This window comes from Pseudophryne corroboree, chromosome 3 (assembly GCF_028390025.1).
Source record: "Pseudophryne corroboree isolate aPseCor3 chromosome 3, aPseCor3.hap2, whole genome shotgun sequence".
In the NCBI taxonomy this organism is placed as follows: domain Eukaryota; kingdom Metazoa; phylum Chordata; class Amphibia; order Anura; family Myobatrachidae; genus Pseudophryne; species Pseudophryne corroboree.
The window spans coordinates 599,316,270-599,338,314 of NC_086446.1; the positions used below are offsets into that span (position 1 = coordinate 599,316,270).

At 46.3% G+C, this 22,045-nt stretch overlaps 1 protein-coding gene across 1 annotated transcript in view; it reads right to left on the reverse strand.

The window, feature by feature from the left end:
• Positions 1 to 5,813: 5,813 nt before the first annotated feature.
• Positions 5,814 to 22,045, reverse strand: part of LOC135056398 (beta-microseminoprotein-like) — a 151,176-nt gene continuing 134,944 nt past the window's right edge. The window contains exon 4 of the mRNA XM_063961490.1: positions 5,814 to 6,070. Coding sequence (XP_063817560.1) covers positions 5,941 to 6,070 — 130 coding nt within the window. The 3' untranslated portion in view covers positions 5,814 to 5,940. The remainder of the gene's footprint in view (positions 6,071 to 22,045) is intronic.

The window sequence follows — 22,045 nt, forward strand, 5'->3', positions numbered from 1 at the left end:
TCTCTATTTCTGGTGCCTACATACAAACCCCTGATTCAGCATTTTAAACCTGAAAGCAAATTTATTACAACATGGCCAAAGGAGGCTATGGTTAATCTCCAAGACACCTTGGAGTTCACCGACTGGGGGTTTTTTTGTTGTAGAATCTCAGTAGGAGGAAAGTGACAATTTGGTAAATGTGGATTATCTTACTTCTATGGTTCTAGGCTATATTAATTGTTGTATTGAGAGTGTTACTGTCAAGACATTTGTGAAACTCTACGCTAACACAAGCCTTGGGTTAATGGCACGGTGAGATCGTTATTAGTAGTGAGGGATAGGGCATTCAAATCTAATGATCCGGTTGCTTTTAGGGCTGCTAGATCTAATTTAAAAAGGGGAATTCGTGATGCAAAGAGAACATTTTCTGTTAAACTTGAAACTAGATTTAAAAATGATGGAGATGTGAGAAGCAGGCGGAAGGGAATCCAGGATATTACTGACAGTAAGGCTAACAGGGGTAATTTGAAACAACCTACGGATCCCACGTTTGGTAAAACATTGAATATTTTTTACTTACGTTTTGACAAGGTGGTTAATTTTCCTCTTGTGTGGGGAGCAAATGAGGGTGACGGTGAGCCCTTGGTGTTGGATGAGTCGTCCGTCAGGAAGTGCTTTGCTACCACCAAATCTAGTTAAGCCCCCGGTCCAGACGGAATTCCAGGGAGCGTAATTAAGGATTGCTCTGAACAGCTAGTGGGAATTTTTACTATAAGTTTTAATCTTTCCCTAGCGCAATGTATTTTCCCCAAGAGTTTTAAATCAATGGTAATTATTCCCATTCCAAAAAATTGTAAAATCAATGCTAGTGAGCCAAATGACTTTAGGCCAATTGCTCTTACCTAACTTATTATGAAGTCATTTCAGAAATTATTTATGAGACACATAAAGGGCTTTATACCGGCCACTTTTGATCATTTTCAATTTGCATACAGTGCAAATAGATCAACTGACAATGCTGCCCTTACTTTATTCCATCATGTGCTCACTCATTTGGAAAACAGGAATTTCTCTGTAAGAATTTTATATGTAGATTACAGTTCAGCTTTTAACACTGTTATTCCCACTTCCCTAGTTAATACATTGATTCAGTTAGGTTTGGACAGCTTCGTCTGCAGATGGATTTTTGATTTTTTAACCAATAGGCCTCAGGTAGTTAGGAATAATAATAAAATTACAAATGAGGTAATGATTAGCACAGGTGTTCCACAGGGATGTGTACTGAGTCCTTTACTCCCTGTTTACTTACGACTGTGTTTCAAAATCAGATTCGGTGCATATAATCACATTTTCAGATGATATTGCAATCGTATGTCTTATTAGTTGTAATGACGACCACGGCCGGTGCAAGGTCTCTCTGCACCCTAGGCAAAGCTTCAATCTAGCGCGCCTTAAGCTGCAAATTCCCCCCCCCACCACCTCTCAGAAGGGAGATGCAGGTGGCCTCTAGGTGGGCTGGGGTGAATTGCATCATTATACATATACAGAGAAAAGGGACAACACTCAAGGCATACTGGCATACTTGCCTACCCCCCCGGAATGGCCGGGAGGCTCCCGAAAATCGGGTGACCCTCCCGGCCCCCCGGAAAGGTGGGCAAGCCTCCCGCTTTCCCCCTCGGCCGCCCGCAGCAGATAACAAGTGGGCGGCCCGAGGGGGTCCGATGACGCGATTCGCACTGAATCGCGTCATCATAGCTCTGCCCCCAACTATGCAGCGCCTCGTTTCTCGGTGCAGAACAGCGGGGGGTGGAGTCATGATGACGCGACCCTGATGCAATGCCCCTGGACCGCCCATCCTGCTGCCAGCCACGCCCCCGAACCGCCCATCCTGCTGCCGGCCACGCCTCCATGAACCTACAACGCTGCCTCCTCCCGGAGGAGGAGGCAGCAAAGTAGGTAAGTATGACTCAAGGACTTTTAATGTAAAAAAGTATACTGTATTGTAAACAAAGTCACAACATTTTGACGACCATTCTTTCTGCATATGTATACACACTAGCTGGCAATACACATAAATATATTTGTATGCTCCTTATTGTGTTCCATCCCCTTCCCCATCTGTAAGTTCATTACTGACCCCCCTCTGTATGTAATGTATTGTGCCTGTGTTTTGCCTATTATGCTGTTTATAAGTGCAAACCACTCATCAGGATTAAACGTTGTTTCCTTATTTTCTCTCGTAATTGGCATAGTACCTCTTACAGGTGGCAGCATTACAGTGACGCTGCTGGGTGCATACATGTAGTCAGGTGCTGCTTGCTGCTGGAGAGCATCGGGGCTATAAGGAGCAGCCATGGGGGCGCCCCTCAAAAGCCATAGTTACATCTGCCTCCTATGTGCCTTCACATGAATTGATGTTACACGTGTCAGCATGGAGGAAGAGCTGACTGAGACACTATGTGGTACAGCCTGATAGTGGCGGCTGCACCTGATTAGACCTGTAGCAGCAGCCAGCGCAGTGTAAAAGGAGGAGGTCGCATACAGAGACATCCTTCAGTTATTTGCTAGATGAATTCAGTGGTGCCCTCCAAGGGCCGGTGTCCTTAGGCAGCCACCTAAAGCTGCCTAATGGTAGAGCCGGCCCTGATGACGACTCACAATTTATATCTGAAGTGCGTAGGTTAGAGAAGTGGAGTCAAGAAAATCACCTGATTTTTAATGTTAAAAAGACTAAGGAGATCAATATGGATTTTAGGACAACAAATGGGTATATTTATAGTCCCTTAGTCTTGGATAAGCAAGAAGTGGAGATAGTAACATCTTTTAGATTCCTGGGCATGACTATATCTAATGACTTGTTATGGAATTCTCACACCGACATTGTCATAAAGAAAGCCCAACAGTGTTTATATTTTCTTAGGAAAATGCGATCAGCAGGAATAAATGAAGCAATTTTAGTTATTTTTACTCATGCATCATTGAGAGTGTTCTTACCTATGGTATCTTAGTTTGGTTTGGAAATTGCAATATAGCAGAGCGTAAGTCGCTTGAAAGAATTGTAGAAACTGCTGGTAGGATAATTGGTTTGCAACTGCCCAGCATCCAGTCTATTTATGAAAAGAGGCTCCTTACAAAGGCTAGGAGCATACTGAGTGATGTGACCCACCCTAATTATGGGGTGTTTATTTTGTTCCTTCAAACTCACGTTACAGATCGCTACTGTGTAAGACCAGCCGGCTGTAAGATAGCTTTTTTCCTAAGGCAATTACTATGCTTAATGGTTTTAAATGCAGATGGGACTGTTGTACCTGTCTATGTGTTTACTGTGTTCTTATGGTTTTCAAAATATTTTATGGTACTGTTCTTTTGTGGCATTTATATTTGTGTGATACTTGTCCCTGTTTACATTGAAATTTTATTGATTGTGCACATGCTGAATATTTAATGACAATAAACTCAACTCAATAGCGGCTCGCAGCGCAGTTTGTCCGTGGCAGCAAATTGCGCAGCAACCGCATAGCGGATGCTCAGGCATACACAATGCGGTCGCATCCCCAATGAATGCAACGGCAGTGTGATTGACAGCGGCGGGCATTTGGAGCAGCGAGGCGAACGGGGGTGTACCGGGACTATTTTCGGAATGACGGCATGACGCCACCCTAGATCTGATGCATCCGCAATGAAATTGATGATGCCTTGGGAGGTGGCCAAACATATACTGGGCGGACTTGCCCTATGATGGGCGGCCCTCAGCATGTGCAGAGATGAACACTGCTGCATGCCCCTACTGTCCCTCTCTCTGTCACTCTCCCTGTCCGTATGTCCCTGCTGTCACTTTTCCTGTCCCTCTGTCACTCTCCCTGTCCCTATGTCCCTGCTGTCACTTTCCCTGTCCCTATGTCCCTGCTGTCACTTTCCCTGTCCCCCTGTCACTCTCCCTGTCCGTATGTCCCTGCTGTCATTTTCCCTGTCCCTATGTCACTCTCCCTGTCCCTATGTCCCTGCTGTCACTTTCCCTGTCCCTATGTCCCTGCTGTCACTTTCCCTGTACCTCTGACACTCTCCCTGTCCCTATGTCCCTGCTGTCACTCTCCCTGAATTTTTGTCTCATACTGTGTGCTATAATGTGAATTTCGTCTCATACCGTGTGGTATAATGTGAATTTTGGCTCATACCGTGTGCTATCATGTGAATTTTGGCTCATTCTGTGTGGTATAATGTGAATTTTGGCTCATACCGTGTGCTATCATGTGAATTTCGGCTCATTCTGTGTGCTATAATGTGATTTTCGGCTCATACCGTATAGTATAATGTGAATGTTGGCTCATTCTGTGTGCTATAATGTGAATTTTGGCTCATACTGTATGTATAATGTGAATTTTGGCTCATTCGGTGTGCTATAATGTGAATTTCAGCTCATACATGTGGTATAATGTGAATTTTGGCTCATTCTGTGTGCTATAATGTGAATTTCGGCTCATATCGTGTGCTATAATGTGAATTTCAGCTCAAACCGTGTGCTATAATGTGAATTTTGGCTCATTCTATATGCTATAATTTGAATTTCGGCTCATACCGTGTGCTATAATGTGAATTTTGGCTCATTCTGTGTGCTATAATGTGAATTTCGGCTCAAACCATGCGCTATAATGTGAATTTGGGCTCATTCTATGTGCTATAATGTGAATTTCGGCTCATTCTGTGTTCTACAATGTGAGTTTCGGCTCATACCGTGTGGTATAATGTGAATTTCGGCTCATACCGTGTGCTATAATGTGAATTTTGGCTCATACCATGTGGTATAATGTGAATTTTGACTCAATCTGTGTGCTATAATGTGAATTTCGGCTCATAACGTGTGCTATAAATATGAATTTTAGCTCATTGTATGTGCTACAATGTGAATCTACATGAACAAGGTCTATATAAAACTTTTGTAACTTCTTAAATGAAGATGCTTTCATATTGTCAGACAGCTTAATGGAAAAATAAAAGTCAGTTGCCCAAATATTTCATTGGACTTTGTCAATGTGAGAAAGATCCATTACAGCCCAGTTTCCTCTTTAGTCCTAAGTGTTACATACAACTCTGCATTACCAGTACTTGCATGAACAGCGTTCTGGAGCATGTGCAGCATGTGCAATACAATATACACTATGGGGGGGGATTCAGATCTGATCGCTGGGCTGCTAACTTTGCTGTTCTGCGTTCAGATAGTCGTCGTCCCCAGGGGGAGTGTAAATTTGCCGTGCAAGTGTGTGATCCCATGTGTATGCTGAGCTGCAAAAATCCACTGTGCACAGTCTCTGCACAACCCAGGACTTACTCCTACAGTGCGATGAGAAGAGGCTGATCGGAGCTAGAGGTGACGTCACACACCCGCCCTGAAAACGCTTGGGCACGCCTGCGTTTTTCCGGACACTCCCAATAAATGGTCAGTTACCACTCACAAATGGCTTCCTCCTGTCAATCATTCTGCGAACGCCCGTGTGATCGGATTTTTCGCACCATCCCGTCGCTGACCGGCGATGCCCTTTGTTGTTGTCCAATGCGTGTTCACATTGCGGTGCATGCGCAGTTAGTACCTGATCGCTCGCTGTGCGAAAACGCACGGCAACGATTAGGTCTGAATCACCCCCCAGGACAACAGCTGTATGTTCTTCTCTGCATCAGTCTCTGATAACACAGTAAGTTGATTTGTTGTGCAAGGTGTTGAAGGTCAATGCATACTGGTGAAGCGCACACGGATGAAATATGTAACTCCTCATAGTTAACAGAGATCCATATTTATTCTGTTACCGCACTGAATGAGAGATTCTCTGATTGGCTTGAAATGTTTGTGAATACTGGTTCTTTATTTATAAAGTATTCTATACCATTTGGTACAACACATACAGTATAGAGTCTTCAATCACTACAGATGAGACTGGACATGGGTAGTGTAGGCAGCATGTTTAATGTTTATCCCACCATTGCATACTCTTCACACTTCTTTGTTGGATCCTTATTTGGTACCAGGTCGTAGGAACAAGTCTGTTTGTTAAAGACGAACTTACATTTCTTCTTGTCATAACCGACTGGTCTACCGTAACTAAATAAAATAAAACAATATTTACAGAGAACATTAAAAAGCAATGACAATTCATAAAAACTGTTACTTACTCCTATAGAAACTGGAATACATGAGCTCTTTCACTGTCTTCCCTGCAGTACATTATGATTTATGACTGATGCACTCATTGTGGCACATGTGTAAGATGTGGAAGAAGTTATGTGCTTCTACTATATGATTTACAGAACATAGGACTGCAATTATTCTCCATGTGCACTCCATTCAGAATGTAATGTGGGACAAAAGGAAATAGTGAATGTTATAAGACCTTACACTTACTGGGCACATTTGGGGTTATGTACATTGGCCCTGATTCAGCATGGGTTGTAGTTGTGTGAAAAATAGAAAAATTGCACAACTACAACCCTTTACACTAACATGGGAGGGGGGGGGGGGGGGGGGGGGACGCCCAGGACAGGGCAAGTCTGCACAGACATTCTATAGGACTGCCAGGCTACAGGGGGCATAAATAAGCTGGATGTACTATGTCCTCCTGCAGAGGAATATTTATTTATTAACTATTTGGTTACAACAATATAGTGCTGTAGCCACCTCCTGCTTCACAACGATAACAGGCGAAGCAGAAGACAAGTACCGCGATTGTTGTTACAACTAGCCCCTGCTGAGGAAAGTGAATGGCAAGTTCCCACCTTGGAGGAGTCATCAGACAGCAAAGACCACACTTCTAAACAACCAGCAATCATGCCGATGGTCAGAGCAATTTCAATACACATTATACAATTTAATGAACGACAGAACAATTTCTCGTTCCGTCCTTGATTACTATGCATAGCCGCACACATGATATCGTTTGATTGACCACGCAGCACAGTCAATCAAACAATCTTGCATATAATATGTGGGAGCATGCAACTAAGGGTACACGCTAGACCAGTGGTTCTCAAACTCGGTCCTCAGGACCCCACACGGTTCATGTTTTCCATGTCACCCAGCAGCTGCACTGTGTATCACCAACTGTCACATTTTAAAAATCTACAGGTGACCTGCAAAACATGAACCGTGTGGGGTCCTGAGGACCGAGTTTGAGAACCTGTGCGCTAGACCATGGGTCTTCAACCTGTGGCCCTCCAGCTGCTGAGAAAATACACATCTCAGGATGCCCTGGCTGCCACAGTTTTGCTATTCAGGCATGCTAAAACTGAGGCAAGGCATGCTAGAATTTGTAGTTCCACAGCAGCTGAAGGGCCGCAGGTTGAAGACCCATGCACTAGACGATGCAGACAATTTGTCGTTCCAGTACGCATACTTCCCAACATGACCCTCTCCAGGAGGGACAAAATACTCTGCTGCTGGACTTTTTTCTTAATTTGCAATTGCCAGCACCTGTTTTGGACAGGTGAATGGATAAGAAAGGTGTTTCAGCACAGGTGATGCAATCATAAATTAAGAGGGAATTCCAGAAACAGAGCATTGTGTCCCTCCTGGAGAGGGTCATGTTGGGAGGTATGAGTACGTCCTAGTGTGTACCTGGCCACAGACTCTGGATTCACCCTGTCCCCAAATTCCCATTCTGTGTACAACTGCAGCAGAGAAATATTTTTTTAAAACAAACTTTATTGACAACCATTCAAAGTGACAGTTCACTTCCTGTTTCTACAGTGAGGAGAAGCAGTTTTCGGCAGATACAGGTGATGAAACCAGCTCTGGAGAAGACAGCTGATGGTAAGAGCCATAGGGGGACATGTACTAAGCATACTTGCCTACTTTTGAAAACTAGTTTTAGGGAGATTCTAGTTTGCAGTAGAAAGCGTTGCGCTTTGCGCAGCTGATACTCCACCCGAGGGATGGATTAAGTTCCAAGGGGCCCGGGACACTTAAGACATAGGGCCCCCTCCTGATCTCTGCTGCAGTGCTGTCATGCAGCTTCCAGTAGCCACCCGAGTCCCGCTCCTCGTTGCCTCCTGATGCGCAGCACTGTCTATGCATCTACTCAACACCAGCGGCTCAGTGCAGATGGAGGGGAGACAGAGTAAAAAGTGCAGGCATCGGGGATGAGTCTACTTCTCTCCAGGATCTGCCGCAAGAAGCAGCACCCCCAGCTGCTGTCGCTGCTGCTGGCGGTGGAGCCTGGAGACAGGCAGACTCATCCGTGGATGGCAGCACTGGTCGGGGGCCCCTTGAGATTGGAAGGCCCGGGGGCACTGCTTAACCCAAAGGGCATGTCTATCTCCACAGATGGGCAGATCTATTTTCACTCAGGGGTGTGCCCTGCGGTGGCAGGTGGCAACTAACCCAGCATGCTGCTAGAGGGGGTATGTCAATGGGTGGCATATGCAGTGGCAAAAAAAACATTCTTCTATGTGATCATTGGTATTGCGTCCGAGTCAGAATCAGCCCACTATGTGACAATGGTTATCTGTACGGCATGTGAGGGTGTGCTGCAGACAGTCAGTGACTCTAGGTGTTCTTAGCAGTTGCTGGTATCTGGGAGGGAACCACCCTCCTGATTTGTCAATATACAGGTAAGGAGATGCCACTCTCGGCTCGACTTTTATGTGTTCCAAATGTAACAATTTAACAGTGGCATGCAACAATGTTTCATAAAAAACTAGCATGGACATACTATGGGTATAAAAAATAATTTCTGCTGCGGGGTACACAGGGCTCCACAGGGAATGTCATTGGGGGGTGAAGAGTAGGATCTTGATCCGAGGCACCAACAGGCTCAAAGCTTTGACCTTCTTCCCAGAATGCCCAGTGCCGCCTCCTCTATAACCCCGCCTCCATGCACAGGAGCTCAGTTTTGTAGTTGGTGCCATGCAGTAAGCAGGCATACAACAGGGGGGCTGCTCCAGCAGCCCTGAGAAGAAGCTTTTTAAGAAAAATGAAGACTTCAAGGGCTGCAGCAGAGACACTGACTGTGTTAGATGTCAGTCAGACATCTCCTGCTGCAGCTCCATTACCTCCCCCACTCCCACGCCCTGGTTGCCGGGTACCTGCAGCGGAGGCTCCGGTTTTCTTCCAATTAGTCACACACACGACTGCTGTTCTCCTGGATCATGTGTCCACACTCAGGGAGGTGGTAAGTGGGACCCCATGGCGGGACCCGATGTAAATTGTGATCCCGCGCGGCCAGTGGGAGGAGGGCTGCGCGTCCTGGCGTGGACACTGTGGTAGTACAGGGACCCCACTAGACCACCAGGGCAAGGGCACAGGTCGGTTTTCTCTCATAAACCATTTATATAAGCCCACAGTACCGGTGGTGAAGTCCATAAGGCTTTGATCTGTAGCTCCTCCCCCAGCCCCAGGGCACCATTTAGAGTAAATGTTCCCACCCTGGAGCTGCATATCTCTCTCTCTCTCCCTCACTCCATGTCAGCGTTGGGCACCATTAGGACAAGCTGAGCTGATCCTGGAACTGTTTGGGCAAATCCTCCTCAGTAAAGCCGCCTGCATGTCAGCGCTGTGCATTTTGCAGGACACTTAAGTATTGTACATGCCTGCTGACAGTGTTAGTAAAGAAAGAGTGCATTTAGTCAGGGTTATTTAGTACAAGTACCCTGTGATATACATCCAGTGTTTACTGTGCATTGTTATATCTATTGAGTGTATAGCTATACATAGTACTGCTCTGTATTGCTAGTCCAGTGCAGTTTTATTGCATGTCATATTTTCTGCATTGTACATTGTGACTGTGTGTGTGCATATAGCTGCTGTGTGACATCCATTTTGTGTATCACTCAGAATGCTATCCCTATATTCTATAACCTGAGGGGACTAAGTGCGTCAGGTTTATCATTTAATATACAGTAGTTAGTTCACAGGATATACTCAGTGTGTATTTTTCTCTGTGATTTTTAGTTACCATATACCTCTTGAATTCCCTGTTTGTGCTGAAACACTGCACAGGGGGTTCTTGTCAGGTATTGTGCTGCTGATTTTGTACTGTGTTGCCTTGCATGAGCTTTCAGATATGTCAGCTACACAGGGCAATGGTGCTGGGGCTGATCCCACATTGTGTGGTGGTGATGCTGCAGACACATTTGAGGAAAACATAGCAGCTGAGGTTTCAGGTTCAGGGGGATCCTTACCCCCAAGTGGGACTGTAGCAATGGGAGTTCAAAATGACCCACCTTGGGCTACCTTCCCACTCACGCTATTGAATATGCTGGTAACTAGACTAACGCCCCCTATGGGACCTCCTGTGCCGGTACAATCTCTCAATCAACTGTCCGCTCAGTTACAGCAATTGAACCAATCACTGACTACTAAGAAGTCTAACCCTTGCCCGCCTAAGATCAAGGTGTCCTCTAAGCGGGCCATCACTTCCTCACAATCTACCAACGTTCCAGACACCTCATCTGATGAGGATGGCGTTTATACTGAGCCCACAGATTCTGATCCCAACACCTCTGATGGGGAAGCTGTTTCACAGGTGGATGTCCCTGACTTGTTGGAGGCTATCAGGCTCATTCTTCAAATTACTGATGACCCGGAGCCTGATGCTGCCCTTAAGAACAAGTTTACCTCATTCTAACCATTTAGTTGACATACCTCAGGAGTCTTGGAAAAATCCAGGAAAGAAATTCACGCCTCACACGAAGATGCTGGCTCGCTACCCCCTCGCAGCAGAGTTAAGTAAAAATTGGGAAACCCCCCCGCCAGTGGATTCGCAGGTGGTGAGGCTGGTGGTATCCTCGGCTCTGCCTATAACTACCGTCACGTCTCTGAAAGAACCGACGGATAAGCATGTGGAGGGTTGTTTAAAGGCAATTTACACCCTAACTGGTGCTGCGCATAGGCCCACCATTGCAGCGACATGGGCTGCAGAGGCTGTTGAAGCGTGGGCTCAGGAGCTGGAGGCGGAGTTGCCTTCCAATGCTTCTGATCATGTTAGACAATGCCTGTCATATATTGTCACAGTGTCTCATTATATTAAGGAGGCGGCTTCTGATGCCGGTATTCTGGTGGCAAAGGCTTCTACTACTATTTTGGTTCGCCTGATTCTCTGGTTACGGTCCTGGTCTGTGGATCTGGACTCTAAGAAAACCCCGGAGAAGACCTAAACAAGATAGTAGCTGACTTAGTTTCTGTTAAAACAGCATGTCTACCCAGTCGGTGCCGAAGGCTAAAAGTACTCACTTTCGCACCTTTCGTCCTTCAGGGAAAGCAAAAGGTCAGGCGTACCCAAAACATCTTCGCACTTCCAAACCCAATATGCCCAAACCCAAATGGGCCTGGGCTGCCCATCAGCCTGCTTCCAAAACTGACAAGCCTGCCACATGACGGGGCAGGCCTCCCTCTGGGGGATCCCAGGGTTGGGGGCAGACTTCTAGGGTTTACCCAGGAATGGTTGAAGACCACTTCCGATGCCTGGGTACGGGAAGTCATCACTTGAGGTTACGCCGTATCCTTCAAGAATCGCCCCCCTCATCGATTTTGCCTGACAGACGTCCCTTCGGATCAGGTGAAGGCAAAAACTCTTCATTCGGTGGTACAGTCCCTCCTGGACACAGGAGTGGTAGTACGGGTGCCTCTGGCTCAGAGAGGCAAAGGGTACTATTCACCGCTGTTCCTAGTCCCGAAACCGAATGGGTCCTCCCGGCCCATTCTCAACCTCAAGTCCTTGAACAAATTTGTGAGGGTCTCCAAGTTTCGTATGGAAACTCTTCGCTCTATTGTTCTGGCATAGGAACCTGGGGATTATATGGTCTCCCTGGACTTACAGGATGCTTACCTGCATATTCCCATTGCAGTGTCGCATCAGCTGTACCTTAGGTTTGCGGTTGGCAGCCTCCTTTACCAATTTTAGGCTATACCTTTTGGTTTGACCACGGCTCCGCGAGTTTTCACCAAGGTCATGGCGGTAATGACGGCTGTACTCCGCCGCCAAGGGGTCAGGATCCTACCATACCTGGATGACTTGTTGATCATGGCAAATTCCCCAGAAATTCTCTTACACCATCTGGATCTAACTATTCAGTTTCTGCAAGCCCACGAGTGGCTAATCAACTGGAAGAAATCTTCCCTGGTCCCTGCTCAGAGCATGGTGCACCTTGGGGCATTGTTGGACACTCACAACCAGCGGTTGTTCTTGTCTCAGTAGAAAGTCCTGAAGCTTCAGGACAGGATTCGATGCTTCCTATCTCGTCCGCAAGTGTCGATACATTCGGCAATGCAAGTACTAGGTCTCATGGTGTCAGCTTTCGACATGGTGGAGTACACTCAATTCCATTCCTGCCCTCTGCAGAAACTGATTCTTGACAAGTGGGATGACCTGCCTCACCGGATCAGGTCTCAAATGATCTCCTTGTCTCTGGAGGTCCGTCTGTCACTGAGCTGGTGGCTTCAGGGCCAATGATTGAGCAGGGTTCGTACCTTCTGGATCTCCAACTGGGTCCTTCTGACAACGGATGCCAGTCTGAGAGGTTGGGGTGCGGTGTTGGAGCAACACTCCCTTCATGGTCGGTGAACCAAGGAGGAGTCTCTCCTCACGATAAACATTCTGGAATTGCGGGCGGTGTTCAACTCATTGAACTTGGCCCAGCATTTAATACAGAACAGACTAAGTGCAGTCAGACAACGCCACCACGGTGGCATACATCAATCATCAAGGCGGCACTGGAAGACCCATGGCAATGAGGGAAGTATCAAGGATTCTTCAATGGGCGGATCGCCGTCTGCCAGCCATATCGGCAGTATTCATTCCGGGGGTCCTAAACTAGGAAGCAGCCTCCATCGAGAAGTGTTTCAACTCCTCGTGGACAGGTGGGGCCTTCCAGATGCGGACCTGATGGTATCTCGATACAATCACAAGGTTCCGATCTTTGGAGCACGGACAAGGGATCCTCAAGCAGCGTTCGCGGATGAACTGGCAATTCGATGGAACTTTCAGCTGCCATACGTGTTCCCTCTGGTGTCACTCCTGCCCAGAGTAATAAGGAAGTACAAGAAAGAAGGAGGAATCCTACTTCTGATCGCTCCAGCATGGCCCAGACGGCACCGGTTCTCAGACCTTCAAGGTCTCTCGATAGAGCGTCCCCTTCTACCTCCACAACGCCCAGATTTCCTCGTTCAGGGCCCCTGTGTATATCAGGATTTAGCCCGGTTGGCCTTGACGGCGTCGCTCTTGAAGCTTCCGTCTTGAGGGCCAAAGGATTTTCTGAGGCGGTCATTCAAACCATGTTGAAGGCCCGGAAACCGACTTCTGCTCGGATTTACCATAGGGTCTGGAATTCTTACTTTGCTTGGTGAGCATCTAACAATCATGACGCTTACAAGTTTAGTACGGCCAAACTTTTGGCCTTTCTACAACAAGGCCTGGACTTGCGCCTTCATCTGGCCTCCATCAAGGTTCATATTTCTGCCTTGTCGGTTTGGTTCCAGTGAAAATTGTGACTTTACCTGATGTAAATATGTTTACTCAGGGTGTGTTGCAGATTCAACCTCCTTACGGTCCCGCTTGTGGCCCCTTGGGACTTGTCAGTGGTTTTGTAGGTGTTGCAAGGGTCTTCATTTGAACCTCTTGAATCTGCAGACCTTAAGTGGCTTTCTGCTGGCTATTGCCTCTGCTAGACGGGTGTCGGATTTGTCTGCCTTATCTTGTAGGTCACCATATCTGATTTTTCACCGTGATCGGGGGCTTCTTAGAACACGTCCCGGGTTTTTACCTAAGGTGGTGTCTTCTTTCCACCTTAATCAGGAGATTGTGGTTCCAGCCTATGCCTCTCCTGAATTGTCTTACAAAGAGCGGTCTTTGGATGTGGTACGGGCTCTCCGTATCTACGTAAAGAGAACTGCCTCCACCAGGAAGTCGGATTCTCTCTTTGTTCTGTTTGGTTTTCACAAACCTGGCTGGCCTGCTCACAAGTAGACCCTAGCCAGATGGGTTAGAATGGTGATTGCACATGCTTATGTACAGGTTGGCCTTTCAGCTCCTGCTACCATAAAGTCCCATTCTACTCGGTCGGTTGGACCTTCCTGGGCGGCACGCCGTGGTGCGACCCTTGAACAATTGTGCAAGGTGGCTACATGGTCCTCAGTGAACACTTTCATAAGGTTCTATGCCTTCGATACTTCCGCCTCCCAGGATGCTTCCTTTGGACGCTGGGTCCTTGTGCCCACTACAGTGCATCCCCTCCCATAAGGAACTGCTTTAGGACATCCCCAATGTCATTCCCTGCGGAGCCCAGTGTACCCCGCAGCAGAAAATGAGATTTATGGTAAGAACTTACTTTATGTTTTCAAAACACATACTGTAAAAGCTGACACTGATCAACTCGACAAAAATCAGTAACAAGGTAAAGAGGGTCCAGTTGCATGGAGAATAATACAGTAAGGGGGGACCTGTGGGCTAGAGTGGACTTGTTTATACTTTTGTGGAGTGGAATATATAGTAACTATGGGGCCTGGAGATAATAAGGTTAGGGCCCCAGATGAGAGTTCACCAAGACATGACTGCTCAGCTCAGTGTCTGAAAGTACCCTGCAGATCTCAGGATCACTCAGCAGTAGTGGTTAGCAATGCAGCGCTCCACAGCTAGGAGCCGACCAGATGACAAAGCTGATGTAGCCCAGGAGAATGATTCCTGCAAATACTGGATATGTACAGTCCTGGGGCGGTTGTAAGAAGCAGTCCCGGCTCTTGTGCGCACAGCATGGGGATGGCACTGACCAGTTTTGCTGCCACAGGGCGGAACAGTAAGGGAATGCAAATCCAACCCAAGTAAAGAGCCAGTGAGCAGTAGTATATCATACTGATACCAGGGGCCCCCGCAGTTGTAGGACAAAGGTCTTCCTAGCTTCACGCATCAAAATGGGAGGGACCCGCCTCTGTCACACCAGCGATCACCGGGTGGCAGGCAGTCCATGGGTCTGTAAAGCAGGCAGGTACCCACAGCACATGGGTGGGCTGCTTTGTGCTATAGGTTACATGTGACAATCAGTACTCACCGGTGCACCATTGATCAAGAAGGGGTGATCCCTGCCGGCTCAAAGATCACCTGCTTCCTGGTCAGATGATGCATGACAGATGTGGGAGGAGGAAGAAGCGGGCTCACGTCTGGGAATTGCGGCTGGTGGGTGAGCTTGGGGTCGTCTCATTCAGGCTACACAGTTTGGATTCCTCAATGAGCAGTGGTGAATCCGGGGGTTTTGTTGACATTTGCGGGATAGCTGGAGAATCTACAGTGATCCGGGTAGGTAACTATGGTACTAAGCAGTGATAAGCGTGGAGAAATTAACCAATGGTCTGCTCTGTTTAATTTTAAAATATGCAAATTATGAATGTTACTTCAATGCTGATTGGTTGCCATGGGCAACTTCTCCACTGGCTCACTTCTCTGCTATCACTACTTAGTACATACCACTAATAGTCTTTAGTAACAGCTGGGACACTTAGCGCTGCCATATGTGTGAAAATCTAGTTTTCAGCCAAAATGCAGAGAAAGTCTGCATTTTTCATTTAGACCCCTTTTCTAAGCAAAGTACTGGAATCCCTATAACAGTTAAGTGACTAAGGTTCCTCCGATTAAGAAGAAAAATAAAATAACTGGATTCAGTATGTCTGTGTTCACACTATTCAGCTTTCCACACTTAAAGCTCCGTACACATTAGGACGACATCGCAAACCATGTGATGACGTCTGCGACGGGATCCAACATCGGCAAATACATACACACTTACTGCTGTCGGCTGCGATGGGGGAGGAACGGGGCCATGCTGCATTCGACAGCATAGCCCTTGTAAGCAATATTGGACATTGGACCTGCATGCAATTCCAACATACGATGAAGAAAACGATCCACGGGAGCGCGCATTGTATCCTGTATCGTGTGTACACACTATACAATATCGCAACAAACCAGCCGATATCAGCCGGGTGGTATGCGATATTGCATAGTGTGTACGCACCATTAGTGAGCATAACTCTCAGCTGTCCTGATTCACAATTTTTATAGCAAATGGGGTAGAGGACATTGATTTTTAGATGAAGTTAATCCCAACTGTCTGTGTGGTTGGTTGGATAACACTGCCGCCCCCCCAAAAAAAAAAAAAATTTGTGTGGTGCCTGGAATGTTACTATTGATTTTGATTACATTGGGCGTTCTAATTCCAAATTTGAAACCAGTTTTTCTCTATCAGCTATAGTTTTTGCGCATGCCCAGGCCGCGGCACATCGCCATCTGGGCGACCTTCAGTCTGAGCAGGACATCATTCGTTCTGGTTGTCAGAAACTTTCTGGGAAACCACAAAGCTCAAAAAACTATGCTGAGCTAGTAAACAATATGCTCATTAATTTCAGAGACCTTGGATGTAATATGAGCATAAAAGTTCATTACTTACACAGCCACTTGGACCATTTCCCAGAAAATATGGGTGATATGAGCGAAGAGCAAGGTGAAAGATTTCACCAGGACATTAAAACAATGCAAGATCGCTACCAGGGAAGATGGGATATACATATGATGGCAGATTACAGCTGGAACTTACAAAGATACTGTCCAAACAAAGGGCCTAATTCAGACCTGATCGCAGCAGCAAATTTTTTAGCTCATGGGCAAAACCATGTGCACTGCAAGGGGGGCAGATATAACATGTGGAGAGAGAGTTAGATTTAATTGCAGTGTAAAAATAAAGCAGCCAGTATTTTCCCTGCACAGGAACAATATAACCCACCCAAATCTAACTCTCTCTGTACATGTTATACAGATGGAGTCACGCTAGTCATGGCTCCATCTGTGACTAGGCGCGCCCTGGATGCTGTGAGCGTTTCTGTCTGGACGGGCGTGCGCACCCGGACGGAGATGCACCCCATTCACTTAAATTCACTCTCATTGGGAGCGTCTCCGTGCACTACCGACATGACTAGGCGGACGGATCACCTAGTCACGCCGGGAGTGCTCGCCTGCGATTAGGCAGGCATAGATAAGGAAGGTTCCATCTGTATATGCCCCCCTGCAGTGCACATGGTTTTGCCCATTAGCTAACAAATTTGCTGCTGCGATCAGGTCTGAATTAGGCCCAAAGTCCATTCAAGAATGTCCCACAAAAGAAGCTTCCTAAACTAATTTTCTTTTTCTTTATGGTTTCATTTTATCACTTTTAGAGATGTGTGGCGGGCACTTTTCGTGTTTTGGTTTTGTTTCTGGTTCCATCTCGTGTTTTAGATCTGGATTGATTTTACCAAAACCACCCTTTCGTGTTTTTGTTTTGGTTTTGAATCTGGATGATTTTTTTAAAAAACATAAAAACAGCTAAAATCACAGAATTTGGGGGTAATTTTGGTCCTACGGTATTATTAACCTCAATAACATTCAATTCTACTCATTTTCAGTCTATTCTGAACACCTCACACCTCACAATATTGTGTTTAGGTCAAAAGGTTGCACCGAGGTGGCTGTAACAGCACATCATGCAAAGAAGAAAAAGGAGTGCAATGAGGTAGCTGGATGACTAAGGTAAGCTACACAAGTGTACGGCACAAACACCTGGCCCATCTAGGAGTGGCACTGCAGCGGCAGACAGGATGGCACTTACAAAAACTAGTCCCCAAACAGCACACGATGCAAAGAAAAAGAGGTGCACCAAGGTCGCTGGATGGCTAAGCTAAGCGACTCAAGTGTGTGGCACAAACACCTGGCCCATCTAGGAGTGGCACTGCAGTGGCAGAAAGGATGGCACTTACAAAAAAATAGTCCCCAAACAGCACATCATGCAAAGAAGTAAAAGAGGTGCAATGAAGTAGCTGTATGACTAAGCTAAGCAACACAAGTGTGCGGCACAAACACCTGGCCCATCTAGGGTTGGCACTGCAGTCCCACTGCACTAATGGCAGATACCGGACGCATGTCTAACACCAACATAGCTGTGAAGGCCTCAGTTATCCGCTTTGCAACAGGATGACTGCTGTCATATTTCATCTTCCTCGCAAAGGGCTGTTGGACAGTTATTTACTTAGTTGAAGTAGTACAAGTGGTCTTCCGACTTCCCCTCTTTGATGACGATCGACTCCCAGCAGCAACAACAGCAGCAGCAGCAGCAGTAGGAGGAAGTGGTTCTTGATCTTTCCCTATTTTATCCTCCAAATTTTTGTTCTCCATTATTCTTCTGGAGTTATACAGCAAAGGAGAGCGTACCTCTACACCACACAGGGCAAACCATGTAAAAATTATTTGGATTAAATATTAATAACCCCTTTATTTGGAGTAAATAATATACAGCACAGGACAGCACCACTGAACTTATATGGCAGCACCACTGGATTGGACTTATACGGCAGTACCACTGGACTGGATTTTTATGCCAGTACCACTGGATTTATACGGCAGTACCACTGGACATATACAGCATTATCAGTGGATTTATACGGCAGTACCACTAACATATACGGCAGTATCACTGGATTTATATGGCAGTATCACTGGATTTACACGGCAGTATCACTGGACTTATACAGCAGTATCACTGGACTTATACGGCAGTACCACTGGACTTATACGGCAGTACCACTGGACTTATATGGCAGTACCGCTGGAATTATACCGCAGTACCACTGGACATATGCGGCAGTATCGCTGGAATTATACGGCAGAACCACTGGACATATACGGCAGTATCACTGGACTGGATTTATAAGACAGTACCACTGGATTTATATAGCAGTACCACTGGACATATATGGCAGTATCACTGGATTTATACCGCAGTACCACTGGACATATACAGCAGTATCACCGGACTGGATTTATACGCCAGTACCACGTATCACTGGACTGGATTTATACACCAGTACCACTGGATTTATACGGCATGACCACTGGACATATACGGCATTATCACTAGAATTATGTGGCAGTACCACTGGACATATATGGCAGTATCACTGGACTGGATTTATATGCCAGTACCGCTGGATTTATATGCCAATACCACTGGAATTATACGCAGTATCACAGGAATTATACCGCAGTACCACTGGAATTATAAGGCAGTACCACTGGACATATATGGCAGAATCACTGGACTGGATTTCTACGCAAGTACCGCTTGAATTATTCGCCGGTACCACTGGAATTATACGGCAGTATCACTGGAATTATATGGCAGTACCACTGGAATTATACGGCAGTACCACTGGACATATACTGCAGTATCACTGGACATATACGGCAGTATCACTGGACTGGATTTATATGCCAGTACCACTGGAATTATATGGCAGTAACGCTGAACATATACGGCAGTATCACTGGACATATATGGCAGTACCACTGGACATATACAGCAGCACAGGGACATATGACCACTGGACTGATGCAGGATAACACAGCACCACTGCAATGGACTGGACTTATAAAGCAGCACTGGACATATGGCAGCAGATGACACCACCACTGTGACTGGACTGTTGCAGCACAATACACCACCACTGAACTGATGCAGCACAACACAGCACCACTGGACTAGACTTATACAGCAGCACTAGACATATAACAGCAGAGGACACCACCACTTTGACTATACTTCAGCACAAGACACCAGCACTGGACTGATGCAGCACAACACAGCACCACTGGACTGGACTTATACAGCAGCACTGGATATATGGCACATAGGACACCACCACTGTGACTGGACTGATGTCCAGTGCTGTTCTTGCTGCTCAGTGTCAGTTCTAGTATCCTCATCAGTGCTCATTGTCTTGCTGCTGCATTGTGGTGATCAGTATATTACAGTACAATAGTCCAGTGCTGTTCTCGCTGCCCACTGTCAGTTCTAGTATCCTCATCAGTGCTCATTATCTGTGCTGCATTGGGGTGACCAGTAAACTACAGTACAATAGTCCAGTGCTGTTCTCGCTGCCCAGTGTCAGTTCTAGTATCCTCATCAGTGCTCATTGTCTTGCTGCTGCATTGTGGTGACCAGTATATTACAGTACAATAGTCCAGTGCTGTTCTCGCTACCCAGTGTAAGTTCTAGTATCCTCACCATTGCTCATTGTCTTGCTGCTGCATTGTGGTGACCAGTATATTACAGTACAATAGTCCAGTGCTGTTCTTGCTGCCCAGTGTCAGTTCTAGTATCCTCATCAGTGCTCATTATCTGTGCTGCATTGTGGTGACCAGTATATTACACTACAATAGTCCAGTGCTGTTCTCGCTGCCCAGTGTCAGTTCTAGTATCCTCATCAGTGCTCATTATCTGTGCTGCATTGTGGTGACCAGTATATTACAGTACAATAGTCCAGTGCTGTTCTTGCTGCCCAGTGTTAGTTCTAGTATCCTCATCAGTGCTCATTATCTGTGCTGCATTGTGGTGACCAATATACTACAGTACAATAGTCCAGAGCTGTTCTCTCTGCCCAGTGTCAGTTCTAGTATCCTCATCAGTGCTCATTGTCTTGCTGCTGCATTGTGGTGACCAGTATACAACAGTACAATAGTCCAGTGCTGTTCTCGCTACCCAGTGTAAGTTCTAGTATCCTCACCATTGCTCATTGTCTTGCTGCTGCATTGTGGTGACCAGTATATTACAGTACAATAGTCCAGTGCTGTTCTTGCTGCCCAGTGTCAGTTCTAGTATCCTCATCAGTGCTCATTATCTGTGCTGCATTGTGGTGACCAGTATATTACACTACAATAGTCCAGTGCTGTTCTCGCTGCCCAGTGTCAGTTCTAGTATCCTCATCAGTGCTCATTATCTGTGCTGCATTGTGGTGACCAGTATATTACACTACAATTGTCCAGTGCTGTTCTCGCTGCCTAGTGTCAGTTCTAGTATCCTCATCAGTGCTCATTATCTGTGCTGCATTGTGGTGACCAGTATATTACAGTACAATTGTCCAGTGCTGTTCTTGCTGCCCAGTGTCAGTTCTAGTATCCTCATCAGTGCTCATTATCTGTGCTGCATTGTGGTGACCAGTATATTACAGTACAATAGTCCAGTGCTGTTCTCGCTGCCCAGTGTCAGTTCTAGTATCCTCATCAGTGCTCATTGTCTTGCTGCTGCATTGTGGTGACCAGTATATTACAGTACAATAGTCCAGTGCTGTTCTCGCTACCCAGTGTAAGTTCTAGTATCCTCACCATTGCTCATTGTCTTGCTGCTGCATTGTGGTGACCAGTATATTACAGTACAATAGTCCAGTGCTGTTCTTGCTGCCCAGTGTCAGTTCTAGTATCCTCATCAGTGCTCATTATCTGTGCTGCATTGTGGTGACCAGTATATTACACTACAATAGTCCAGTGCTGTTCTCGCTGCCCAGTGTCAGTTCTAGTATCCTCATCAGTGCTCATTATCTGTGCTGCATTGTGGTGACCAGTATATTACAGTACAATAGTCCAGTGCTGTTCTTGCTGCCCAGTGTTAGTTCTAGTATCCTCATCAGTGCTCATTATCTGTGCTGCATTGTGGTGACCAATATACTACAGTACAATAGTCCAGAGCTGTTCTCTCTGCCCAGTGTCAGTTCTAGTATCCTCATCAGTGCTCATTGTCTTGCTGCTGCATTGTGGTGACCAGTATACAACAGTACAATAGTCCAGTGCTGTTCTCGCTACCCAATGTAAGTTCTAGTATCCTCACCATTGCTCATTGTCTTGCTGCTGCATTGTGGTGACCAGTATATTACAGTACAATAGTCCAGTGCTGTTCTTGCTGCCCAGTGTCAGTTCTAGTAACCTCATCAGTGCTCATTATCTGTGCTGCATTGTGGTGACCAGTATATTACACTACAATTGTCCAGTGCTGTTCTCGCTGCCCAGTGTCAGTTCTAGTATCCTCATCAGTGCTCATTATCTGTGCTGCATTGTGGTGACCAGTATATTACAGTACAATAGTCCAGTGCTGTTCTTGCTGCCCATTGTCAGTTCTAGTATCCTCATCAGTGCTCATTATCTGTGCTGCATTGTGGTCACCAGTATACTACAGTACAATAGTCCAGTGCTGTTCTCGCTGCCCAGTGTCAGTTCTAGTATCCTCATCAGTGCTCATT